The 24,106-nt window shown below is 32.3% G+C and overlaps 10 protein-coding genes and 2 pseudogenes across 12 annotated transcripts, besides 6 other annotated features; 8 read left to right on the top strand and 4 right to left on the bottom strand.

Moving 5' to 3' along the window:
• Positions 1-12,470: part of a mobile genetic element that runs on past the window's edge.
• Positions 597-1,558, bottom strand: TVAGG3_0416750 (annotated as a pseudogene). The gene has a single exon. A coding segment is annotated over exon 1 (962 nt).
• On the bottom strand, positions 1,812-2,363 carry TVAGG3_0416740 (integrase core domain containing protein family; the record flags this gene model as incomplete). Its single annotated transcript, XM_051233285.1, has 1 exon — positions 1,812-2,363. The coding sequence occupies one exon, from the start codon at positions 2,361-2,363 to the stop codon at positions 1,812-1,814; it is 552 nt and encodes a 183-aa protein (XP_051103015.1).
• On the bottom strand, positions 2,938-3,705 carry TVAGG3_0416730 (phage tail repeat-like family; the record flags this gene model as incomplete). Its single annotated transcript, XM_051233284.1, has 1 exon — positions 2,938-3,705. One exon carries the CDS (start codon positions 3,703-3,705, stop codon positions 2,938-2,940), a length of 768 nt encoding a protein of 255 aa, XP_051103014.1.
• Positions 3,795-5,097: a mobile genetic element.
• On the top strand, positions 3,891-5,017 carry TVAGG3_0416720 (annotated as a pseudogene). Its single transcript has one exon. A coding segment is annotated over exon 1 (1,127 nt).
• On the top strand, positions 8,898-9,299 carry TVAGG3_0416700 (uncharacterized protein; the record flags this gene model as incomplete). The annotated part of the gene is made up of 1 exon (XM_001299812.1): positions 8,898-9,299. One exon carries the CDS (start codon positions 8,898-8,900, stop codon positions 9,297-9,299), a length of 402 nt encoding a protein of 133 aa, XP_001299813.1.
• TVAGG3_0416690 (uncharacterized protein) lies at positions 10,202-10,621 on the top strand (the record flags this gene model as incomplete). The annotated part of the gene is made up of 1 exon (XM_001299813.1): positions 10,202-10,621. The coding sequence occupies one exon, from the start codon at positions 10,202-10,204 to the stop codon at positions 10,619-10,621; it is 420 nt and encodes a 139-aa protein (XP_001299814.1).
• TVAGG3_0416680 (uncharacterized protein) lies at positions 10,762-11,082 on the top strand (the record flags this gene model as incomplete). The annotated part of the gene is made up of 1 exon (XM_001299814.1): positions 10,762-11,082. One exon carries the CDS (start codon positions 10,762-10,764, stop codon positions 11,080-11,082), a length of 321 nt encoding a protein of 106 aa, XP_001299815.1.
• TVAGG3_0416670 (protein of unknown function, DUF4107 family) lies at positions 11,308-11,835 on the top strand (the record flags this gene model as incomplete). The annotated part of the gene is made up of 1 exon (XM_001299815.1): positions 11,308-11,835. One exon carries the CDS (start codon positions 11,308-11,310, stop codon positions 11,833-11,835), a length of 528 nt encoding a protein of 175 aa, XP_001299816.1.
• Positions 12,471-12,958: 488 nt separating the features above from the next.
• Positions 12,959-15,085: a mobile genetic element.
• On the top strand, positions 13,692-14,915 carry TVAGG3_0416650 (mutator transposase zinc finger domain family; the record flags this gene model as incomplete). Its single annotated transcript, XM_051233283.1, has 1 exon — positions 13,692-14,915. A coding segment is annotated over one exon (1,224 nt), but the record flags the coding sequence as incomplete, so codon positions are not given.
• A 980-nt stretch (positions 15,086-16,065) lies between the features above and the next one.
• Positions 16,066-16,283: a mobile genetic element.
• Positions 16,284-18,019: 1,736 nt separating this feature from the next.
• Positions 18,020-18,488, top strand: TVAGG3_0416620 (histone H3-1; the record flags this gene model as incomplete). The annotated part of the gene is made up of 1 exon (XM_001299816.2): positions 18,027-18,443. One exon carries the CDS (start codon positions 18,027-18,029, stop codon positions 18,441-18,443), a length of 417 nt encoding a protein of 138 aa, XP_001299817.1.
• A 508-nt stretch (positions 18,489-18,996) lies between these two features.
• On the top strand, positions 18,997-20,058 carry TVAGG3_0416610 (SH3-domain family; the record flags this gene model as incomplete). Its single annotated transcript, XM_001299817.1, has 1 exon — positions 18,997-20,058. The coding sequence occupies one exon, from the start codon at positions 18,997-18,999 to the stop codon at positions 20,056-20,058; it is 1,062 nt and encodes a 353-aa protein (XP_001299818.1).
• Positions 20,059-21,398: 1,340 nt separating this feature from the next.
• Positions 21,399-21,616: a mobile genetic element.
• A 573-nt stretch (positions 21,617-22,189) lies between these two features.
• Positions 22,190-24,106: part of a mobile genetic element that runs on past the window's edge.
• TVAGG3_0416590 (uncharacterized protein) lies at positions 22,576-23,868 on the bottom strand (the record flags this gene model as incomplete). The annotated part of the gene is made up of 1 exon (XM_001316872.2): positions 22,576-23,868. The coding sequence occupies one exon, from the start codon at positions 23,866-23,868 to the stop codon at positions 22,576-22,578; it is 1,293 nt and encodes a 430-aa protein (XP_001316907.2).

Here is a 24,106-nt window from a genome sequence, read left to right as displayed (position 1 = left end):
ATCATTAACAAACACAACCTTGACTCTATTGACTGTACTGTCATATCTTTGAGTTATATTATATGTCCTTCCTATCTTATATCTTTTTGTGTTGAAGTCCTTCGGTTTCTGAACGATATAAAGTAAGCCTTCACTGCAACGTTCTGAGTCGAATGAACCATATGTTATGAAGTTATATCCAACAACTGGGTCTAACCATAACAAAACTATTGGTATAAGACTTTTGTCTATAAGATATGCTCTTGTTCCATGAAATGCTACTGATATCATAAGCTCAGGATTTCTTGTCAAAATTTTCTGAGTTGAAGCATTTCTAACCCAGTCGTTTGTTTTCTTTCCAGATGGAGATATAATGTCTGACAAAGAATATTTGTTGTATTTCTTTGAGTATCTTACGTTTAAATCACCTATTCTAACCACTTTGGTGTCATTGTCTATCTTTCTAACTGTTTCAAACTCAATGTTTGTCATTACTGTCTTTACATACAAAATAACTAATGAAATTCATTATTTTTGTGCTGAATTCAATAACAATAATGTTGAGGTGAAGAGGTGAGATCTCACCTATTTTCTCACCTGTTTTCTCACCTCTTTTTTCACAAGCGTTTTACATGAATTGTACGATGTATATTTGAAATCCTAAACAATTTCGTAGCTTCTATTTCTTCTTTTAGTACATCGAATGTTTTAACATGCCGAAAGTTCTTTATATTTCTTCTTGACGTCAGACAGAAGGAAATCTTCTGCTGTTGGATAGTTTTTATTAAGAAATGTCAACATATCCATTTTATCTTCTGCTGGCTTTTCTGCCTTCTTTCTTTAAGTCTGCATAGTCGTTTCGCATTCTTTCTATCTCTTTGACTGAGTAGTTATATTTTCTTATTGCTGCTTTACATTTTGAACATTGCGGCATCGTTTTTGCGTTATACATTGAAATAAAACCAGCTAGAACAACTAAGGCGTCAATGGTTTTCTTTAACTCAAAAGCTGCTGGTTTTATCTGTTCATTCCATACCTTACCTCTTCTATCTTTATCTCTTATCTGCCATACACATTTTGCAACTAATGAAACAAAGTTATCGTATGTCTTAAATTCTTCGGATTTGTAAAGGTCAGAAATTTTTATAAACCATGTCGCAATCTTTGTCCATAACTTTATGGTTGCAATGAAAACCAAGGAATTCATAATTTACTTTACGTATGAATTTCTTAATTTCTACTGAGTCAGTTGCTTTGACTTCAATTTCGTCGAATTCAGGAATAGTTAGTTTTTGCTGCTGAATTTCAGGTAGTTTAGGCAAATGGTCGATGAGGTCCTCCATTTCATAAAGATACTGTTCATTTGTTTCATCTTTCGCACTACAGTCTAAATTACTTGTTAAAAGTTCTTGCTTTATCTTCTGGATTTCTGTTTCAAAAGTATATGAAGAAGGAATAAAGCTTTTCATCTCTACCAACATTGACGTAGGATTCATGACTAGCGAGTTTGGTGCTGTAGTTGTGACAGAGTCCCGCCGTTCGTGGCTTGAATTGTTGTTGTGCCGATTGTTGAAATCATATCTTTTATACAAAATAAAAAAATAAATAAAAATAAAACTAACTTTATTTTTCTATCTTAAGGAAATTCATGAAAATTCACGAGAAAGCTAAAGCAATCTGAGCCGCTAAGCGGCGAGGGTGAAAAAAGAGGTGAAAAAACGGGTGAGATCTCACCTCTTCACCTAAACATTATTTTTGGTGTAAATTTATGAAAACATTAATGATATCATGACTGTTCTCATTCATGTCTGATTTACATCTAATGAAAAAGTTTAGAAGAATTTTCTTATTCTTTCTGGCTTATTTTTGTCTTTCCAGTACTCCCGCTCTAATGGTCCCAGATGTGTTGGCTTTGACTCTCTCAAGTTCTTAGATGGTATAACATCTTCAACGCCTCCTTCATATCTTACTTTATAAGTGTCATCGTTTATGTTATAGCCAAGTATTTCAATAACCACTCCTCGCTTTGCTTCGTCAATGGTTTCAGCAAGTTTGCCATTACTACTTTCGACTAATTTGTGACGAGGGTAAAACGCAATAGAGTCGTCAGCAGCTTTTATAAGATATCCATTACCTTGCGTAGAGTCTACGATATAATAGTTTCTACTTAACCTTAAACGTTTCTTTGTCAACGGCTTGTCGTCAAGAACTACACGAACTTTTGTACCAGGAATGAGGGTAAATTGTGTTGAATTTCTGATATTTTGTGTTTGGCTTCGTTTCTTTTGTATATACTTTTCTTCTTGTTGTTGTGTCATTGAATTTGGTGTATGTCCTGTTGTAGAATGTGTTGAGGAATTGTAAACTTCGATGAAATGTTTCATTGTTTCTTCGGTAAAGTCTCGCTCTTGGTTTAAATCTCTGAGCGTTCTTATGAAGCGGTTTATGATGCCGAGTATGTTATGGTTATGGTCTTCAGTAGTGTAGTGAGTTATGTTATGCTTAATGAGAAATTCTGTGATTTCATTGCTGAGGTATGCACTGTCTTGGTCTGATGTTAAAGTACTTGGGCTATGTTCTGCTACAAACTTTTGTAAAACTCTTAACACTTCACGAGTTCCTTTATTTTTCATTGGATATGCATATGCTTTACGAGTGTTAACATTAATGAAGATGAGGAATGGTTTATGTCCTCCTTTTCTGCTTTGAATGAGAGTGTCAAATTGGTATGCGTCAGGAGCGTTGGAGTAAATTGGTAAAAAGTAGTCGTAAGGGTTTATTTTTGTTTGATGTACAACATTTTTGTCAAAGAACCTTTTCACTTCAGCTCTGTGAGTAAATCCCCAACTCTTTGCAGCTTCATTGAACTTCTTAAATGACCTCCATGGATGTTGTTCGAATACTTCTTTCAAGCTCATTTATGTAAAGTTAAAGATTTTATTCTAGGCTCAAGCGCGTTCATTGAACGCGGTACCATGTGAATATAGTCACAAATGGTGGCATATAATCTTCACCCGAGCCTGTTGGATTTGTTGTGAAAGTGTGTGAATGATTTCCTCCTGGTTCAGTTGGTCGAAAAATCTTTTTTGCTGCATTGTTATAAGATGGAGATAAAACGTCATGGCCAGCTTCATACTCTGAGTTGTATAATGGGTGGTCTCTTAATGAGTGGCTATGGTCGCCAGAAAAGTTTGTAGTTTCTGTATGAGTGTGCGGTGGAAGGTTTGCTTCTTTAATTTTCTTCGAACCTCCTGTTTGCTTTGAAGAGTTAGCACAGTATAAGAATTTATCTACAATCTGCTTCCACGTACCAAAACCTAAAACTGTTTCTGGATTTGTTGAATTCATTGACGTATAAATAGAGCCTATAGGATATAATGTTTGAAGTATTTCAGTCTTTAATGTTTGAAGCTCTGTTTTGTCTGCTTTCTTATCATATAAATCTTGAGCAGTGAATTTAACATTATTTTCATCATCCATGACATAAACATTTTTACAGCTAATTTCTTTCTTCGTTGTTATGTTTTCATTCGATGTTAAACCTTGTGGAAAGTTAGGAGGTTTATAATATAATGCATCCCCACCAGTTCCGCCAACCGTTCCTTCAATACTTTCTATAGCAACAGTTGAGAAGGAGTTATGTGTATGTTCTTTATCTGCTTTTTTATCTAACATTGCTGGTAGTTCATGTGTTTCAAAGTTTCTGACATGACCTTCAATGTTCATACATTTACTATTTAAGGAGTTTAGTGTATCTTTTACGCTTGTACTTGGATTCTCTAAAGGTGCACTTGAACCAAGGGTATAGTTCAATATAGGGTGTCCAAAGGTGCGTTTAGCACAGCGCTCTATATGAGACTATTAAAGGAGATATATGCTGATTATAAATATATAATAAAAAATATGAATATATGTATATGATGAGTATGTTGTATTTTGGCGCCATGCCGGGATATAAAATGAATTTTGAGACAAGAGGCGGTTTCGCGGGAAATTTTGGCGGGATTTTTTTCATTTTTTAATGAATCATAAAGAAAACATCCTCGCTCTTGCAAAAAAATGCAAAGACTGTAAAAAAATCTACGAGACATTGGTAAAATGCTTCGGTATGGATGCTCTTAGCTATTCCACTGTAACGTATCATGTTAGGATGTATCACTTCATGAACAAAAAGGTGCCCATCATAAAAATTGACAAAAAATCGCCGGATCAAAGAAAAATCAAAGCAATTCTTCAAGCGCTAGATGAAGACCCAAGAGCATCACTCAGAAGGATAGAGGAGATGACAAAGATACCACGTACAACAGTCAGTTATTATCTGCACAATTATTTGAACTACAAACTAGCGTATACACGTTGGGTTCCGCACAACCTTAATTCAGTTCAAAAAAAATCTAAAGTCCAATCTTCGAAAGAGCTCCTCTCTATATTGGGTGCGTATCAATCCAAGAAGTTTCTCTTTTTAGTAACAGGGGACGAGTCTTGGTTTCAATATGCAACAGAAGCCAAAATCATGTGGATCCCGAAGGATGAAAATCCGCAAACATTCCCGAAGAAAAAAATTGACACACCAATGATGATGTTGTCGGTTTTTTGGGGCGTGAATGGCATCATCGCAATTGATATTCTTCAAAAACCTAATACGATGAATGCTCAGTATCTAATTGACAATTTCTTACTCAAATTATCAATTCTGATGAGTTTGAGAAATCCAAACAACAAAAACAAAAGTTTGCAATTCATTTTGATAATTCAAGAGTTCACAAAAGTCATAAGGTAATGAATTACTTGGTGGAAAACAATGTCAAAGTTGTTCCAAACCCAATTTATTCACCTGATATTGCACCCTCTGACTTTTATTTATTCGGCACGCTAAAAAAGAGAGCTGAAGGACGCGAATTCCGCGAGTCCAGATGATCTTGAAAATTTTGTAAGAGAGCAATTTGAGCAATTTTCTCATGATGATTTAAAGCGTGTCTTTCAAGCCTGGATCGATCGCTGCGAACGCGTGATTGAATCCAATGGTGATTATATTTAAATAAACTTTATATATATGTAACTTGTTTATTTCTATTCGCAGTATTCAGGTTTGTGCTAAACACACCTTTGGACACCCTATATTATGTCGTCTGCTCTAACAGTAGTGAAGGATTCATGTGTATGGTTCTTGTCGGCTTTACTGTCTAATGTAGCTTGAAGTTCATTTATATCGGAGATGTTGTGTTTATGAGATTTCAAAACTTTGTTCATTGCTTCGAGTTCAACTTTGTCAGCTTTACTTTTAATAGCATCTTCAAACGTTATTTTTGACTTAACTCTCAAAGTAAATCTTGGTTCAACTAATACACCGTTAACAGAGAAGTATGAAGCATATATTTCATCGTTATAACCAAATGCTTCTGGTGCTTTACCTGTGTCATACTGTACAGTACAGCTTATGTCATAACCTTTAGCACGAATGAATTTATATCTTCTTTCATTAACATCTTCAGTGCTTATTTGTTCATCCTGTGTTAAATATCCATGGTAGTCCGTTATAATCTGTTCGTCTGAAGTTATATAATGAACGTGGTTCTTGACTTTATCACTCAGAGCTAAAAGCTCATTTTTGTCTGCTTTTTCGGCTAATTTCTCATTAACATCATTCACTTCTAATTCAACTCTTCCGCCAGAACTCTTATTATCATTAATCTTTTTCATTAATTCAGTAATTACGTCATAAAGACTATATTCTGTTTTCGGTTTTGTAAATAATGAGTCAAATTTTCTTTTCATCATTACATCGCTGACATTAATGATATCACCAATTCCTTTTTCATTTATTCTCTTCATTAATTCTGCAATAATGACGAATATATAATCTGTTAATTTATTCTCTTCATCGAGGGTTATAGAATGTTTTGAAATTGAATCATTAACTCCTCTAAATAAATCAATAACTTCAGGATACACGTTTTTAATGTCTCGAATAACCCGACTAGTATCCTGTTGTTCATGTTCTTCGTTCCCGTCGTTACGTGGTTTTATATCTCTAACCATCATCAACGCAGCCATAACCGGAGGGTTTGTTGCTATCTGTTCGAAAATCCGTCCGTTATATACGGTATATCTAAATAATTTCTTTGTGTTTGTTAAAACATTTGAAACAAGTCTTTTAAAACCATCTACAAAATTTCCTGTTTCACCTAATGTTCTTGCAGCATTTACAAGCTCACCCATTCCCGCTTTTGACCCCAAAAACGTCCATATGCATTTATTTCACTCTGTATAGTTGTCCATTCAGCGAAAACTAACACCCGCATTCGCTAAGCTGAAAATGAAATTCAGTGGATCGAACTTAATTCCACCTTCTTTTTCAATTTCAACGAACTCACTAACATGAGATTTTAAATATCTTTCGTTAAAATGTTTTCCCCGATGTTATGTCATTAACGAAACTATCACCGTCAAAAGTTAACGAATTCAATTTCGTCGTTGATGCTTTTATTTCATACACCGCTTTATCAATAGTTTTTGGCTCACCTTCTTTAGAAGCATATGAAACATTAATGAATGAATTATATGTATTCGTGAATGAATTAAAATCAATGATTTTTCATTAATGACGCCTTTAATGATTCATTTACTGTCGAATCCCTTAAAGTATTAATGAACTGTCATTTATGAAAGGTACACTGCAAACCGTCGAGTTTGGATCAAATGCTGTAGTTGGTGCAGGAATATTAATGATATAAGTCATTAAATCATTAAGTGGCGTAAATAATGTTGTCGTTTTTGATTTAATTTCTTTAGCATCTGTTATATACGGTAATTTTATTTCTGTAGTTTCTGAATTAAAGATATTCGCTAAAATGTTTTGTAAACTGTTTTGAACAGCTGTGTAAACCGTTTAATCCGGAACTCTTACGATTTCACCGTCCTTAATAAAAGGCATTGCACATGGTGTAGTGCTTGGGTCAAATCTTTTTGGGTTATGATTCAACATATATTCTAATGCTTCATAAACAGACCTATATACGGTTGTATTATCTTTTTCAATAATTTCACCGTCCTTTATAAACGGCATAGTACATGGAGTTAAAATAGGGTCAAAACTTTTCATAGTCCTTCCATTTATGTATTTCTCAGTATTTCCATCAGTGATAAGAATATATTTGTCAGTAAGTGTGAGAGAGTATTGACCAAAATATAAACGTTTAGCTCTGTCAGCTTCATACGCATATGCAGCTATACTCATATTTTAATGAGAATAAATGTTGTTCTATTTGCAAAGTACAGACCCAACCGAATACGGGACAGTAAAGCTACAAACAAACTTAGGTCTACAGAATGAGGCGCTTGCATTCAGAATGGTTGACTTCAATACTATCGCTTCATTCGTTATAACAGATGAAACAGATTTCATGGAGATTGAAATAGATGGAAAGAAGCACGAAATAAGATTTCACAATAATGTAGAAATAAGATGGAAACATTAGCTGGAGTGTTAAATGCTCTCATAAATACTACAATAAACAAGGATAACGAAGAAAACTTAATGAATGTTAAACTTATTGCAGGAGTTTTGAAGTTCAGTTATGTGAAGGAGTTTAAGATACCAAGAATGAGTCATAGAGTACAACTTCTTTTGGGTGCATACCATATGACATTTCCTTTGAAAAGTGTTGACAAAACGATTGAGATGAAATCTGTTCCATACGTAGTTTATGGTAATTGTTTATACATTGAGTCTAAAATAGCTAATGTCACAGGCATTTCAGGAGTTAATAGTAAAGGTTCAGTAGAATATAAATCCTTCTGTTATGCAGTCAATTCAATGTTCATTCCAAACGTTCCTGTCATAGCAACTCATTTAGGTAAATGGTTCGCATTAGTCCTCATAATTTGAAAGACATGCATTCAGACTTGTTGACTTTCAAGGAGAGCCTGTAGAACTGAAGGCACCAGTGCGAATGACTGTTGAAGTTGACTTTTTAGAAAATATTAAATGCAACAGCTTACAAGAGAACTCAGAGCTAAAAAAATAAAGTATGAATGTTATGTATTAGGTCATGAACTTTGGTTGTTGCTGTTTGATGAAACAAATGAATTAGTTATGTCAGTCAAGAGAACAGAAAAATATTGTGTTAGTGAAAACTGCACCAAGTCAATAAGATTAGGTTTGCATTATGAAGATGAGTTCGATACTGTTGAAGAAGTTTTGGATAGATATTACAAATTGCTAACTTGAAATTTTTTTGACTGACGGCGCAAAGCGCCAAGACCGAAGGTCCTGACTGCTTTAATTTACTAAACATATTTCAAACAAAGTTTATATTCTGTTGAAAGTTTTGTATATTCATTCGAATATTTATACTTAAACTCAACTCCTGTAGTTCCTGGTGTTTCAATGATGCGGATGTTACCTATTTTCATGAATAGTGGAGTTTGACCACAGCATTCGATTTCAGGGTCGAGATAATCAATGACACATTGTTTCCCTGTTATTCGTGAGATAACATTTTCAAGGTCCTCCTTTGTTAGAATTATTGGTTCTTGCTTATAAGATTTGTCAAAAGCTTCTTATCGTCTTTGAGTAAAATTGTTTGGTATAACTGAAGAAGGTAATGGTCTACGTTATCTGAAGGATTTGTTTGAACATTTGTGTAAGGGTTGTCGTTGGCTTCTCTTGAAAGAATTTGGTCAGTGGTGGATACTCTAACTTAACATCTGATGTAGCGTTAGCGTTTGAAGCTGTGTTTAAATTCACCGACTTAAGTTCTGGTTCTTTTTCTTTCAAACACTCTGAACTATAGTTCTTTATGACAATATTGTTTGTCGTTCGTGAGTCAACATTTGATGTTGGTTCAATTGGAACATTAACGGCACCAGCTAAGATGGATTTGCTTCTCATTTCATATAGAATAAAAACCTTTTATATGTATGAAATGAACAATATACTCGACAAGGGTTTGAATGTAAAGCTAACGAATGAAAATATTGTTGAATTCACTGAGACAGAAGCTGTGTATAAAGATGTAGAACTACTGAACAAAAGAGCAAAGGGAAGAAGCAGGAACATGAACAATGGGTGGAAGCCTATAAAAATTTATGTCAATGATGGCTCGGGAGGTTCAAACATAAAGTATGCAGAAAGTTATAGAGTTTATGCTCTCAAAGGTGAAAAGCCTTCATTTAAGAACAGCTATTCTAACGCATATCCTCAAAAGCTAACGGATGGGGAAGTGGATGATATGAATGACAGCAAAAATATTAACAGAAATGGCGACAGAGATGCATGGAATTTGTTTACCATCAGTCAATTGAAGGTTAAACTTTAAAATAATGTTGGTCGTTCCCATGGAATATTTTTGACTTTAATGGTATTAGTCATGATATGAATCTCAAGGTAATGAACGAGGAGAGATGAGAGACTTATATGCTTCCCAAATTTTCTTCAAAGGGTAATGTTATACCTGACTGTTTCCAAATGAGTTCAATGTCATAGCGTGAGAAACCTTGAAAGATAACGAAGTCAGTTATGAGACGTTTTATGTTTAAAGCTAAAAACCTCCATGTTTGCATAAGTATTGCTACAGTTAAATGGTAATGTCTGACTTTAGTAATGATGTTAGCTAATGGTGAGTCTGGTTTTTGAAACTAAACCTTTTCCGGCGAAGTCGTCGCAAACGAGCAGAGTGTTTGAAGGATATTTTTTGAAGGGGTATTTTGAAAGTTTTGATAGAATGTAGTTTGTCAGTCGTTTCATATCGTAAACTCCTGAGTACTGACGTAAGTTGGTTTTGTCAATAATTCTTTCCATCTCCTCAGAAGTCTTTTGCATTCCTGACTGTATAAATTCAACGATGGCATAATATTTCCTCTTACGTCGAATGTAACGTTGAAGAAATTCAATGAGTTCACTGTCTGGAACTTTAACGACAGAGGCTTGAACTTTTGACATAAATGTTTTCGCTGTTGAGTCCATAGAGTCTGAAGTTGCTGATATAATGATTTGGTCATAATATGAGTCATTTCCTAAACGTTCTGTTATGAGTATATGACGAATGAGGTTAATGTCTTACCTGAACCCATCTTTCCACAATAGAAATACACACCATTTGAACAGAACTCATAATCTTTGCTGAAAGGAAGAATAAGAGAAGAGTTAAGTTTGTCTGTAGTTTCATTCATGTCTTCATCTACGTCATGTATTAAATGCTTCATTTTATCTCCATTAAAAATGCAAGTCAGAAATATTCAGAACATAGCACCGAGTCTAACTGACAAGAGTATAAAGATATACTATGAACACGTTATGATGAAACCTACCAAAATTCAAGAAAGTCAGTATACTTATGAATATCCAAGACACTGGGTAGAGTATGTAGGAGGTGAGAAAGCTATTGAAATCAGACAGGTTCGAAGTATTCCAGCAGGAAGGACAATATTATTGAAGAACTTTAATGTTTTGAGATATAATGATGAAACAAAGAAGCAAGATAGTTTCCCTGTTGCTGTGTATGTGAACTTAGATACAGGAGATGACATGAAAGTTTTTAATACAAAGCTTCAAACGGTAGTGAGAGAACAACTGACTGCGGAAGGACATCCATTACCTTCAGAAGTTACCATAGCATATAATTTGAAACAAACTCAATAGATTTTAAAGTCGTCTCTGCAAAGAAGTCGGGTTTTACATTTAATGAAGCAGATGTATATTCGAATGAAAACTTCAAAGCTATTGCATGGTTAGATAATGACGATTGCTTTAAGAAAATATTTAAATTCAGTGACTCAACGATGTCAATAGATGACCTTCGTGGAATGTTACTATCGACGTTTACAGTAGAAGGTTCAGCAGGATTGCTTACAAGATTGTCAATTGGTGGCATTTGGTCTCGTGAGAACATTGTTATAAAATCCAGTATAAGTGAATTTGCTGAAGAATCTATATTATGTCTTTCAAACTACATGTATTCGCCGCCGAAGCATTATAGTATAACAAACTTTGTCAGTAAGTTTAATATAAGACTTGTCGAACCTTCTTCAATGAAAGATGTTGTGCTACCCAAAGATGGAAAGGATGGACTCATTATTGAGATGATTTTAATAGCATATTAAATGAGCTTGTTCTTGAAGGTCATTCATGATGAAATAACTGTTGTAGAAGATGTTAGCAATTGTTCAGACATTTTGAAGCGTATAGATGATATAAGAAATAAGTTAGATAGACCGCAAAGCGGTGAGGGCGAAGCCCGTGAGAACGCTTATGTTTTATTGACTTTCTCCAGTAACGAGAACTTTTATGAGATAATATTGAAGAGAGATGATTTTAATATGGTGTAAATGGTAGCTTGGGCAGCTTTAGGCGCAATGGGAACAAAAGCATTAGCATTTGGAGCAAAAGCACTTGGAGCTTATGACGCAGTAAATAAAATGAGTGGAGGAAGGGTTTCGAAGACATTAGATGCAAATAAAGGGAAGATTGGAGGCTGGGTTGCAAAGAAGTTAAGATTAAATAAAATAGGGCTCATAAATAAAGCATCCAATTTGGTTGCGACTGAGTCAGAAAATGCTTTAGGAAAGGACAATGAGTTTGCAAAACACGCAAAAGACTTTAATGACCAGATGAAAGGTGAAACAATGCATTTAAATAGATTCGATGGAACTAAAGAAAATGTTTCTTCTCCACCAGTAGTTCTTCCGTATGGTCCCTATGGAATGTATGGAAACCCTTACGAAAGACCATTTGACCCATTGACTGGTGGAAGTAACTGGTATCATTATGGACGAAGAAGAAAGACAGTCAAGTTGGAGACAGACGTGAAGAAAGCAACTAAAAAGAAACCAAGGAAGAGAGTTATAAAGCAATGAATTCAACAGGGTGAAAAAAGAGGTGAAAAAACAGGTGAGATCTCACCACTTCACCTAAATTTATTTTTGCGCTATGTTTTCATACGTGTGAGGGTGGTGATATCATTTATTTTTAAGTTTATTTTTTTTATTTTATTTTTATTTTGTTTTTATATAAATGACAGAACAAAAGCAACTCATACAAATCGAAAAATATAACAAACATACATTTAAACATTTATTCTTCCTTCCTGAGTATAACATGTTCTTTACACTTCATCCTAGACCAGTAGATTATACATTGACTGTGTATAAAGATTGTCATGGTAGTTTTATAAAAACTTATGATGATGAAGGTAAGTTAACAAGACTATGCATTTCAAAACTTGAGAAACTTTATGACTTCAAGTATGACTACAATAGGGTTAACATTGACGATGAAGATATAAAAGAAAATTTATGAGAACGTTTATTTTTTCATTAGTGAGTTCGTTAGTGAGGTGAAGTGGTTGGTGGTTTTGTAAATATTTAAGGTTAAGTTAGTGTTGTCGTTTGTGTTATAAAATATATGTTAGCGGTTTTGTAAAGTGTCAAATTCACATATCGTGGGTAAGTAGGTGCGCAGTGCCACAGTACCCAACTAAGCCATACTAACTCTTGTAGAAGTTACAACAGAATATTTATCAGAAAATCAAGATCTTTCTGAGAAACAGATCTTTATTTGCAACGATATCCTAACGAGGGTTAATTTAATTTAATTTTTATTTTTTATTTCAAGTTTGAGTAAACTTTCAAGATAATCTATATAAGCCTTTTGATGTTCTTCATCTAGATTCTTGTTTAATATGTGATGAATTTGATTTTTTTTGAAAATTCAAGATAAAATTCTTTTTTATCTTGATCAACAACATGAACAATTCGAGTACAGCGTAACATTTCATCAATATTTTCTGTTTTCTTCGTTTCTAGATATTTTTCAAATATTTCTTGCGGAATCTCATTTTGATATACCCATTTATTTTTTTCCGGATGCTGATCTTTGTACTTAACGAAATATTGCTTGACTATTCGCTCAGAAACAACATATTCGATCTCTTTTCTCTTTCTCATTGAATATTTGTGACACTTTTGAATTCAATCAAATCAAAAATATTTGAAATTGCTAGAATTTTTTTTCTTTCTCATGAATATTTGAAATGACTCAAAAGGAAAACTCGTTCGATTCAATTCAATTTTGAATCAGAATTTTTTAAGGACCAATAAATCAAATTATGTTAAGAAAATCTTTTTTTAACTCAGAGTATCAAAAGTACGTTAAACCTTCAATTTTATCTCATGTCGGAAAGCGAACCGACAATAGTGGAAGAGAATCAAACTATATCAGTATCCATCCAAGCTATTGTTGATGAAGAAAAAGGAGATGGAGCTGATATGCTGGATTTAATTCAAAATGAATTGAATTCCCGTAAAAAATTGAAAATAGAAATGGAAATACCCGAAAATCCCCAATTCCAATTCTCAAGGAAAGATATAGCAAATTAAAATTTACAGATCCTACAGAAGCTGCTATATTTATTGCAAAAGATTCATATAATTCTTTTTATCCATTAAATTTTGAGCAAGGAAAAAAGTTTCGTTGTCCTAACTGCCAATTTTGCATGGAGCTTGTAAAGACTCATGAAAATGGTCAACTTTTCTTCATTCCAGTAATTAAACACGAGCATAGAGCAAAGCAATGCAAGCCGAGTAACAATATACCAAAAATTCTTAAGTTGCAAGCAGGAAAAAAAGTCTATGAATTAGCAAATTCTGATAATGTTCCTCAATGCAAAGAAATTTTTGCAAAAGAATTGAATATTCCCAATGCAACTTATACGATGTTCCATAATATAGTAAATAAACTTAAAGGAACCACAAAAGGGGATAGAATTCAATCTTACAATTATTTCTCAACAATTTTTTCAATCATAAACAAAATCGAACAAGGATTCTGCGAAATGATTTTAGTTAAAGAAGTTAACAATGAAATTGAATTGCATACATTTAAGAAAGGTGATGAATTACCTGAAAATTCAAAAGACTTTCAAATTTATTCATTTATTGTAATTCCTCCAATAACTCATTTTTACATGCAAACACAAGCTTTTTGCGGAATAATTCAAATTGATGGAACGTTTTTATTTTGTATTAAAAAAGGAAACTTACTCATTATTGGTACACCTGCACCAAATAATAGACTTATCCCTATTGCATTTGCATGGTCTGTTAGTGAAAATACGATAACAATTAAGGATATGCTCACTAAATTGAAATCTTTTATTCCACCAAGCAGATTCAAGAATATTTATTCCGATCAAGGTCCGGCAATTATAGCTGCTGTTAGAGAATCAGGCTTTTCTTGCGATCATAAATTTTGCTTACGTCATTTTGCAACAAAAAGGGAATACATCAATGTCTATTCCGAAATTGTTGAAGTCGCTTACGCAGACCATCCTCAAAAACGAATTGACTTGATTAAAAAGTTAGAAACTCGTTTACAAGAGGAATATCCAAACCGCGAAAATAATCAGGATCTCTTTAAGTACTTAGATAGTATTAACCCATTTGAAGGATTCGCTGACTACACCGCTGGCATACTCACAACATCTCTTATTGAATCCCTTAATGCCGAAATTAAAGATAAATGGGATACATATGAACCCGCCGAACTAATTATCCGTCTCATTGAACATGAATTCAATCTTGTTAAAAATGTTTTAACAGGTGATTTTAAATCAGATAATATTATCAAAAATCTAAATGAAACTTTGAAACATTCAGATATGTTTAGCTCGGTATTATATGATCCAATTCAAGAATTATATTATGCAACTTTTGGTCGCTATACATATTGCGTAAAAATTATGTCAGATTCACAATATTCATGCACATGTAAGCACATCGAATTATACGGATTACCTTGTATTCATGTAATCGCCGTATTGAATCACTTTTCGAACAAAAATCTTCTTAAAAATTTGAATGATGCAGTTCATGCTCGCTTCAAATGTTCAGAGTTTATGACTCCTGTGGAAGATTTAATGAAATTTTATGTTGACCAAGCATCTTTAAAAATTCCCGGAATAAATTTCAACCTGGGAGAGATTGAAAAATTAAGGGGAAAAAGGACTAGGATTAAAGCATTTTACGAAAAGTGATGCTGTGTTGTTAGTTATTTATTTACTTTTTTTAATATTTTTTAAAAAAATAAAAGAAAATTCAAATAATTTTGTATCTCCCATGATATATCGACCCACGAGTACTAATGTGGCTATAATTAGAGATTGCAACTCTATTATGATCATAGTCCGGTGATATACAATAAGATTCAAATTTTGAAAGAATTAAATTAATAAAATCCCGGTGAAAAAAATAAAAACAGCTTCTAAAAGTATAGTTATCTTAAAATACGAACTTTAACACAAGTTTTTTGATCCAATAGAAAATTGAATTCTTTGAATAAATAAAATATTTTATGTATTAACATATTAAATTTCCTAATTATTTTTTCTTCTTGGGAAAATTTTTGAATTCGAATAGAAAATTCAATAAATTGAAATTGGGTTGAAAGAATTCTCCATATTAACTTGTCATATATTTCAGATCATATAAATTAAGTTAATTAAATTTTTTAAAAACCTTAATAGGATAAAAAAAAGAATTTACACTCTCTCACTTTGAAAACGTAGAAAATGCCAATCTATTGGTATACATTTTAGTTTTGTTAAGTTTACAAAACGATTACTCTAGATTTTAAAGATTTATCAAGAATTTAGAGAATATCCTTCTCAAAACAACTTCAATAGCGAAGGATTAGTATTGAATCGGATTTGTAACATAATTATAGTACATTACAATACAATTTCTCCGACTTTTAAATATTTTTGAAATATTTACAAAATATGCTCTTTCTATCATCGATACTTTAATACAGAGCAAATTTAGTAAATGTCATCACGTTATTTTTTCATAAATCGTTTTCGAACTTTTGAAATATTTATTTTAAACCAGTTTTCTACATTTAATATGTGAATTATATCAAAAGTAGATGGGCGATACTTGTAAATCTATTTAAACTATTAGTTTGCTATTATTGAAGAACTTTATAATTTTTTTTTCTTATGTATGGAATTAAAGATAATTTTGCCGATTCCAACTGGTTTTTCTATATGAGTTAAATATGCCAAGTGAAATTGGACTTGCCAATATTGTAAATTGAAGTATGGACTATATATTGATTTTCATTGATTGATGAATAACTCGGAGTAATGTAATTGTTGATAATGAAAAATAGTTTTCAATTGCTGGTAAGGGCCAATGTATGTTCAATAGCTCCGAAAGCAAAAAATGCACGTTTAGAAAAAGACGATAACGATTAAATTACAAAATCGATAACGACGACGATTAAATTACAAAATCAATCATGACCCAGATATTTCGATATAATTCTATTTGTTAGAATTCAACTACATATGTAAATATATTTATACAAAGCTTAATATAGGTATCTAGAAAGCTTAATAAAGGCAATATCAGATGCAAAATATTACGATACCCATCAATTGCTCATTTTTCATTCAAAAAATTTATGAAAATTCAATTAAAGTTTCAAAATATCCCAAAAGCAATACATAACAAAAATATCATAAATTCGATGTAAATTTTTGAATCGGCTTTGACATTTTATCAATGAAACTTGCAAAATCAAAACGCATTCTAGTTTTGATATTTCAATGAATATTGGACCTTTAAGTTATTTAAAACCGCATCCCAAGCAAGAGATAAGAATTATTACTATCCTACTAGCTTTCCAACTTGGGCATAAACAGACGAAAAGATCGATCTCGGTAAAAAGGAAGATACATTGATCTAGACACAAACTCTAAACATATTTTTTATTTATTATTCAATTAAAGACTTTTAATAGTTAGGTTTTCATACTCAATTCTTATATGATGAATACTGTGTTTGATGAGAATTGGTTAATACAATCTTGAATTATTTTTTCTTCAGATTCTACAAAAGGGAATTGAATACTCCTTAAGTCAACATTCTACACATCATTGAACTAATTCTAGAACAAACAGTAGAAGGAAAATCAGGAAGTTGCAGATGTTTAAATTATTCGGACTATTCCCTTTGAAGGCTTCAAGTCCAGGTGCATACACCAGAACCCCAAGTTTTCTTTGTAAAAATCGGTCCTATTTACTTCAATATCTTGCGTAATCGAATCGAAAGGGAGTAAATATGCATACAGACTTTCATTTTTGATCAATTTGATATATTTCCTTTATATCCGTTTTATTAATTCACATCCCGCCAAAAATATTAAAAATTGAATTGAAAATGGACGTTTGATCTCAATTTATGGCGCCATATTTTTCATTAATTTTTGGACTCATTCTAGATACATCCTGATCCTATTTCAGCAAAGATACCACTCAAGCTAGTTCACCGCCATTTGTAGTCACAAATTCTAATATCCTCTGGTTGACTATCTATCCATTTCTCCTAATTTTTGTCAATCACCCGCTTGACAGAACGACTTGCTAGCTTTCATTTTCCCATCCTATCAGATAAGCAATCGACTTCCAATTATTTATACAAAGACTCCATGATTTCATGAACTTATCTTTTCTGACTTTTCAATAGGCATAGTTAGCATTTAACGCTCAAAATTAACATCAAAGATACAGCTAAGATAGATTAATAGCTTTACCACTACCAATCTAAATGATCAGCTACTTTTTATAATTTTCTGACAATAATACCAAAAAAAGGTTATCCAGAGATATATCCTTTCTACTCGCCTTTGATACTTTCATTCATTTCCCTTGCACTCGTTATCATGAAGGGCAATTATTACCAATACACAAAATTGACGCTAAAGATACAAAGAACTTCTTCAGACAAGTCATTTCCTTCAAATTTCATTCTCATAAAATTTTTCCATGCAAAATTCAATTTCCCAAAATCTACAAAACCATTATAATCAGAAGAATCATACAAATTGCTATCAATAGATACAAGCAATAAAATTTTCATCGTAAACTAGTTTGCCTACACTTTTTGAGAGCTGGAAAATTTTACCTACATTCAAAATCCAAAGACGCAAAACGACAAAATTTATTACCAAATTCTATGAAAAATATCGGTTTTTAATTATTTTTCTAATGGCTCGTACTAAGCAAACAGCTAGAAAGACAACAGGTGGCAAGACCCCACGTAAGTCTCTCGGTGCCAAGGCCGCCCGCAAGGCTATTCCAACAGTTGACTCCCAGGGTGCTAAGAAGCAACACAGATTCCGTCCAGGTACAGTTGCCCTTCGTGAAATTCGTAAGTATCAGAAGTCTACAGATCTCCTTATCCGTAAGCTTCCATTCCAGCGTCTTGTAAGAGAAATCGCTTCTGGTTTCCGTGGCGATCTTCGTTTCCAATCATCAGCTATTGCTGCCCTCCAGGAAGCTGCTGAAGCTTACCTTGTAGGCTTATTCGAAGATACAAACCTTTGCGCTATCCATGCTAACAGAGTTACAATCATGGAGCGTGATGTTCAACTTGCCATGAGAATCCGCGGAGAGCGTAATTAAATTCTTTGATTATATTTTTTAAATGATTAGATTCAAAAATTTATTATTACGGATTTCTTTATTCTCCAATTTATTTGTAATTTGTTCAAAACAAAACTTTTTGGGAATTTCGATAAGTTTAAATCAATCAATAATTTATTTGAATCTTGTTCTACGGGAAAATCAGTAATCGTGAAGTTTTGTAAAAAAAATTATTCAATTCGAAAGTGAATTGTTCAATTCTAGCTCCAAAATGAGGAAATGATATTCTTTCTATCAAAGAACATATATTTTAGGTTTAATGTTCTATATTTTGGATTTTCTGATTTTATGAAATGAATCTCTTCATCGAAATTGAATTATCTTCAGTTTTTCATATTAGGATTTGATGCAAACTTAAAAATCTTTGACCAAACATTCCCTCCGAATAAGTTTTTTATCAACTTTTCGAAAATGAAATCAACTTATTCAATTTTCCGAAGAAAAACTCATTTTAATCATTAATAATTTTATGGTATAGAATTAATGATTATTTTATATTATTCAATATTGAAATGTTTACAATTTATAAAAAATGTCTGAGACTTTCACATCATATAAAGAACTACCGGAGATCTTAGATCAAGCAGTTCAAAAAGACAGTCAAATTGTCAGCACACTCCAGCAATATATTATCGAATATGCAGGTGATTTTGAAGCCATGAAAACAAAAATCGCAAATTTAGCATTTGACCCTCTTGTTTTCCATGATAAAGATAAGCCTGCTGATAGTCACGAGTTTCATTCTGAAATTTTTAAGAGATTTCCTAAAATCAGCGTAAAGTTTTTGCTCCAAGTAAATTCTTATGAACATGCAACAAACAAGTTGAAGAAATTCGCCAACAAACAGCTAGAATCAATGCATGCTCACTATTCTAACAGAATATCTACAATCAAGCACAATATTGTTGAAGAATTAACAAAATATAACCGCGCAAAAAAGGCGAATAAAGAAGCTCGCACTAAGTTCATTGATGCAGGAAATGCCCTTAAAGACGCTGAAGCAAAGGGAGTCAAAGATCTTTCAAAGCTTATTGAAGATTTCAAACAAGCGAGATTTAATGCTATAAAAGTCAATAATGAGTCAATACAAATTGCGGAATCAATCACTCAGAACATCGAATCGATACTTTCTCAGATAGAAGAACACGAAATCTGGAGAACTGAAGAGGTTAAATCCATATTACTAGATTTTGCTTCGACATTAACAAATATTGGTAACTATTTTGTTACTTCATCATCAGATGTTGAATTTATCGTCCAAGAATTGCCTCTTGAATCAGATTCAAGCATCATTGCACAATTTGAGAAATTCAGGCCAGCTCAGACAGATGACTGTTTCCAACCATGGAATGTTCATCCACTTGCTTCGAAATTCCTTACAAAAGATCAATTATTCAAGAAAGAAGTCGAATCCGGAAATGTTCAACTTTTCTCTGTTACGGAAGACTACACTGGCATCTCTGGCCATCTCAATGCATACAAAGGTGAAATTGTTTGCGGAATGAAAGAACAAGACGAAGAATTTTATCTTTGTAAGAATATCAACGACAGTGTTGGACTTCTTCCGAAATCAATCCTCACACCATTTGAATAAGAATATTTTTGTAATAAAATTATGTTTATTTGAAACATTTCTCGGTAAAATTCTATTTTGATTTTTTTAATTCTCATTGATATTTCAGAATTAAAGACTTCCTTACATGATCTTTTAGCTCTAATTACAGGGACGATTAATTTAAATCAAGTTTCTCATAATTTTTTTGTATTTTTTAATATCTTTAGAGAAACTACTGTTTCTATGGTATAAATTAAACACCCATATAATACAATAATTGGTAACAAATAATGGTTTTCATTTTTAAGATTAAATGAAGACGAAAAATGATGCTGAAATAGTGAAGTACTTCACACGTACCTTTTAATCTGTATTCGATATTATATAGCATGAATGGTTAACACTAATCAATCAACCGTGTGAATTTCTTTACATTATTTCTTTACATAGCGTAAATCATTAAATAATATAACTTATGTGAGCAATCTTGCTATTTGCGTCCAGATCTCGTGTAGAATCTAATTATGAAAATAATTTTATTTTTAACATTGAAACATTTAAATTTATTAAGAAGATATCAAAGTATACAGATGGATTAATGAAAAAATATTATATAAAGAACATTTTAATGTGATTAGTTTATTGAACCTAAAAGGAATATTAGGTGCGTGTGTTAAATGAAAGATAGAGTTATTAATATTTTCTGATTAATCAAGGAATTTCTAGATGCAAATAACATATGTGTTCACATAAAATCACAAATTACAAACAAACTTAAGCATGTATGAGATTTTTCGATAAAATATTTGCAATTTGATATAAATCGTAAGTCGTCTTTGAACTTCTTGTTAATTAAATGAAACAACACTTTAAAAATACTGAGTGCGCTGCTACTTGAAACTTTTTGTTACTTAGAGCCATCATTTTTGTGCTGTCATTCTTTAAAAAATGCATCTCTATCGTATGGAAAATTTTATGGAAAAATTGGATTAAATATTAGTATTGGCATAATATATAAAATTTGATTATGCGGTTTTGTAATCTTTTGAAAACCTTGATGTATAAAATTTATTAATCATTCAAAACGAATCGGGATATGCCATAAATCAATATAAGGAGAATTTTATGATTTTCTCAATTTTCTAAAGGGTGTCAAATGAGACTCATGATGTTATCAGATTTTTAAAATTTTGATTGTAAATATAAAATAGAACTATTTATATCCAGGAAATTTTGAATTGGCAGTTAAATGACTTCATTTTATATGCTTCCGTTATTCTTTAACCGCGCCAAAAGCATTGGCATTCTTCAACACGAAGAAAAGGCATTCCTTGGATGGATGCGCGAAACAGGAAATATCTTTTCCGGCGATGAATACCGGGTCATTATTGATTTTGTAATTTAATCGTCGTCGTTATCGATTTTGTAATTTAATCGTTATCGTCTTTTTCTAAACGTGCATTTTTTGCTTTCGGAGCTATTGAACATACATTGGCCCTTACCAGCAATTGAAAACTATTTTTCATTATCAACAATTACATTACTCCGAGTTATTCATCAATCAATGAAAATCGATATATAGTCCATACTTCAATTTACAATATTGGCAAGTCCAATTTCACTTGGCATATTTAACTCATATAGAAAAACCAGTTGGAATCGGCAAAATTATCTTTAATTCCATACATAAGAAAAAAAAAATTATAAAGTTCTTCAATAATAGCAAACTAATAGTTTAAATAGATTTACAAGTATCGCCCATCTACTTTTGATATAATTCACATATTAAATGTAGAAAACTGGTTTAAAATAAATATTTCAAAAGTTCGAAAACGATTTATGAAAAAATAACGTGATGACATTTACTAAATTTGCTCTGTATTAAAGTATCGATGATAGAAAGAGCATATTTTGTAAATATTTCAAAAATATTTAAAAGTCGGAGAAATTGTATTGTAATGTACTATAATTATGTTACAAATCCGATTCAATACTAATCCTTCGCTATTGAAGTTGTTTTGAGAAGGATATTCTCTAAATTCTTGATAAATCTTTAAAATCTAGAGTAATCGTTTTGTAAACTTAACAAAACTAAAATGTATACCAATAGATTGGCATTTTCTATGTTTTCAAAGTGAGAGAGTGTAAATTCTTTTTTTTATCCTATTAAGGGTATAGTAAACTCAAAATTCTAGAGTTTTGAGAGTGCCAATAAACTCTATAGGCCTATATATATCTATATTTTAAAGGAGAGGTTACGCCATAATATTTGATATTATAAATTATTAATTCAAAATAAAAGTAGAAAATGAAACTAATTTTATTCTAACCTATATAAATATATCAATAATCTAAAATGATTATAGTCTGAACTATATTTTACCAGATTATCAAATATAAGAGAAATGAAATAAGGCATAAAAATATCATAGCATAATTATTGGATAAATGCATTAATAAATTATTTATATCATAATGAGAAAAAATCAAAATAAGAAAATGAGCATAATAATAATTTAATTAAAAACAAAAACAATAAATAAAATGTAATTTTCGTTAATCAAAGTCATCAATGTCTTCGTCTTCTGATTCCCATTCGGACTTGAAAACTTGATAATCTCCTCCTGGTACACTCTGAATGAATTTTTTGTATTTGTTCTGTTTTTTAGAACCTTTTGTAACAGTTTTTTGTTTCAATATCATTTTGGAGTAACAATTCTCTTCAAATGATTTGACACAATCTTCTGGAAGTGGGGGAAGATGTAATGCTTTTTGTATATCTCCGAGAAAATGCTCTGGATCATTCCATTCTAAGATTGCAACGTTAACTCTAATGTTAATGTTCTTCCAGGCTCTTGATTTGTCCAAATAGCATGCAATTTTGGAGTTAAACGCTTCATTCATGCAGGTAGATCCAATGGAAGAAACTTTGGAAACTATGGGTGTCCATTTGTGAACCCAGTCATAGAGCATGAATTGAAGTTGGATCGAATTGACACCTTTTTGCCATTCAAAGCATTTGTAATTGTGCGGTTCGCAAAAAGAATGATTGCCTACGTAATGGTAGACACAATTCTCCCACATTTTCGTACGTTTGTCAATATTTTCTTCGGCAAAACATGACCAAAGCCACATACTTAGGCTTGCATTCAGACCCCAGAAAGGTCTCTCTATTTTTTCAATCTTCTGAGTCTTGTCGTTGAAAACTTCAACTGTCTTATGAGAAGCTGAGAACTTTGTAAAATCTTTTGAGATATTTTTTGATACATGACCTGGATCGAATCTTTCAAGATGAGAGACGCCAAATTCTTTAAAGACAGAGACACTTTTGTTATCTCGGTCTTTAATAATCTCTTTAACATCTTTCAAGATATTGTATTTCTTTAATTGCTTCAAGATGATTCGAGTTCCAGCACTTTCCATATTGTTGGAAGCTCCGGAATACTGAGCATGCTGTCTGTTTCCACCAATATGGTTGATGTTCACGCATGCAAGAACTCTTTTTGTGACAGCATCGAGCGCAGTTACTGTACAACTTGGCGAGTTTCGCCTGTGCGTCCATCTTGCATCAATGGATAAGTAACCACTGAAGGACTTTCTCGACAGCATTAGGGAAATACTTTTAAGTCTTCTAATCTTATCGTCACAAAATCTCTGTTGTCTCATGACACCACTCTTCACAGGGGGCTTAGTTCCACAAAGAGAAAGAAAGCGAGCACCTTTTGTATATGGCATTCCGGTCATTATGCAAGCACCAAGCATCTGTCGCGCTGAGAGTCGACGACGTTCGTGGAGTAAAATGTTATGCATTGCCTTTGTTTTCCGTTTTGGGTGAACAATATGGCCCATACAACAACAAAAAAATGAAATCCCGCCAAAAGTGAAAATTGAATAAAAAGTAATAATTAATAAATATATACTATATCATTAGATGAATATTTTGGAATAACATTTTAAAATCGAGGTTTTTCAATGGATAACGGTTCAATCAAAAATTTGACCCCATTTTAGAATCTACATTAAAAATGGAACATTTCTGTCGTTTCAAAATTCCAAAATAACGTTTCTATTCCTCTCAAAAGTAAAA

Source organism: Trichomonas vaginalis, chromosome V (assembly GCF_026262505.1).
Source record: "Trichomonas vaginalis G3 chromosome V, whole genome shotgun sequence".
NCBI classification, from domain to species: Eukaryota; Parabasalia; order Trichomonadida; family Trichomonadidae; genus Trichomonas; species Trichomonas vaginalis.
Note: the sequence above shows the minus strand (reverse complement) of the source record. Positions and strands in the feature narration are given on the sequence as shown.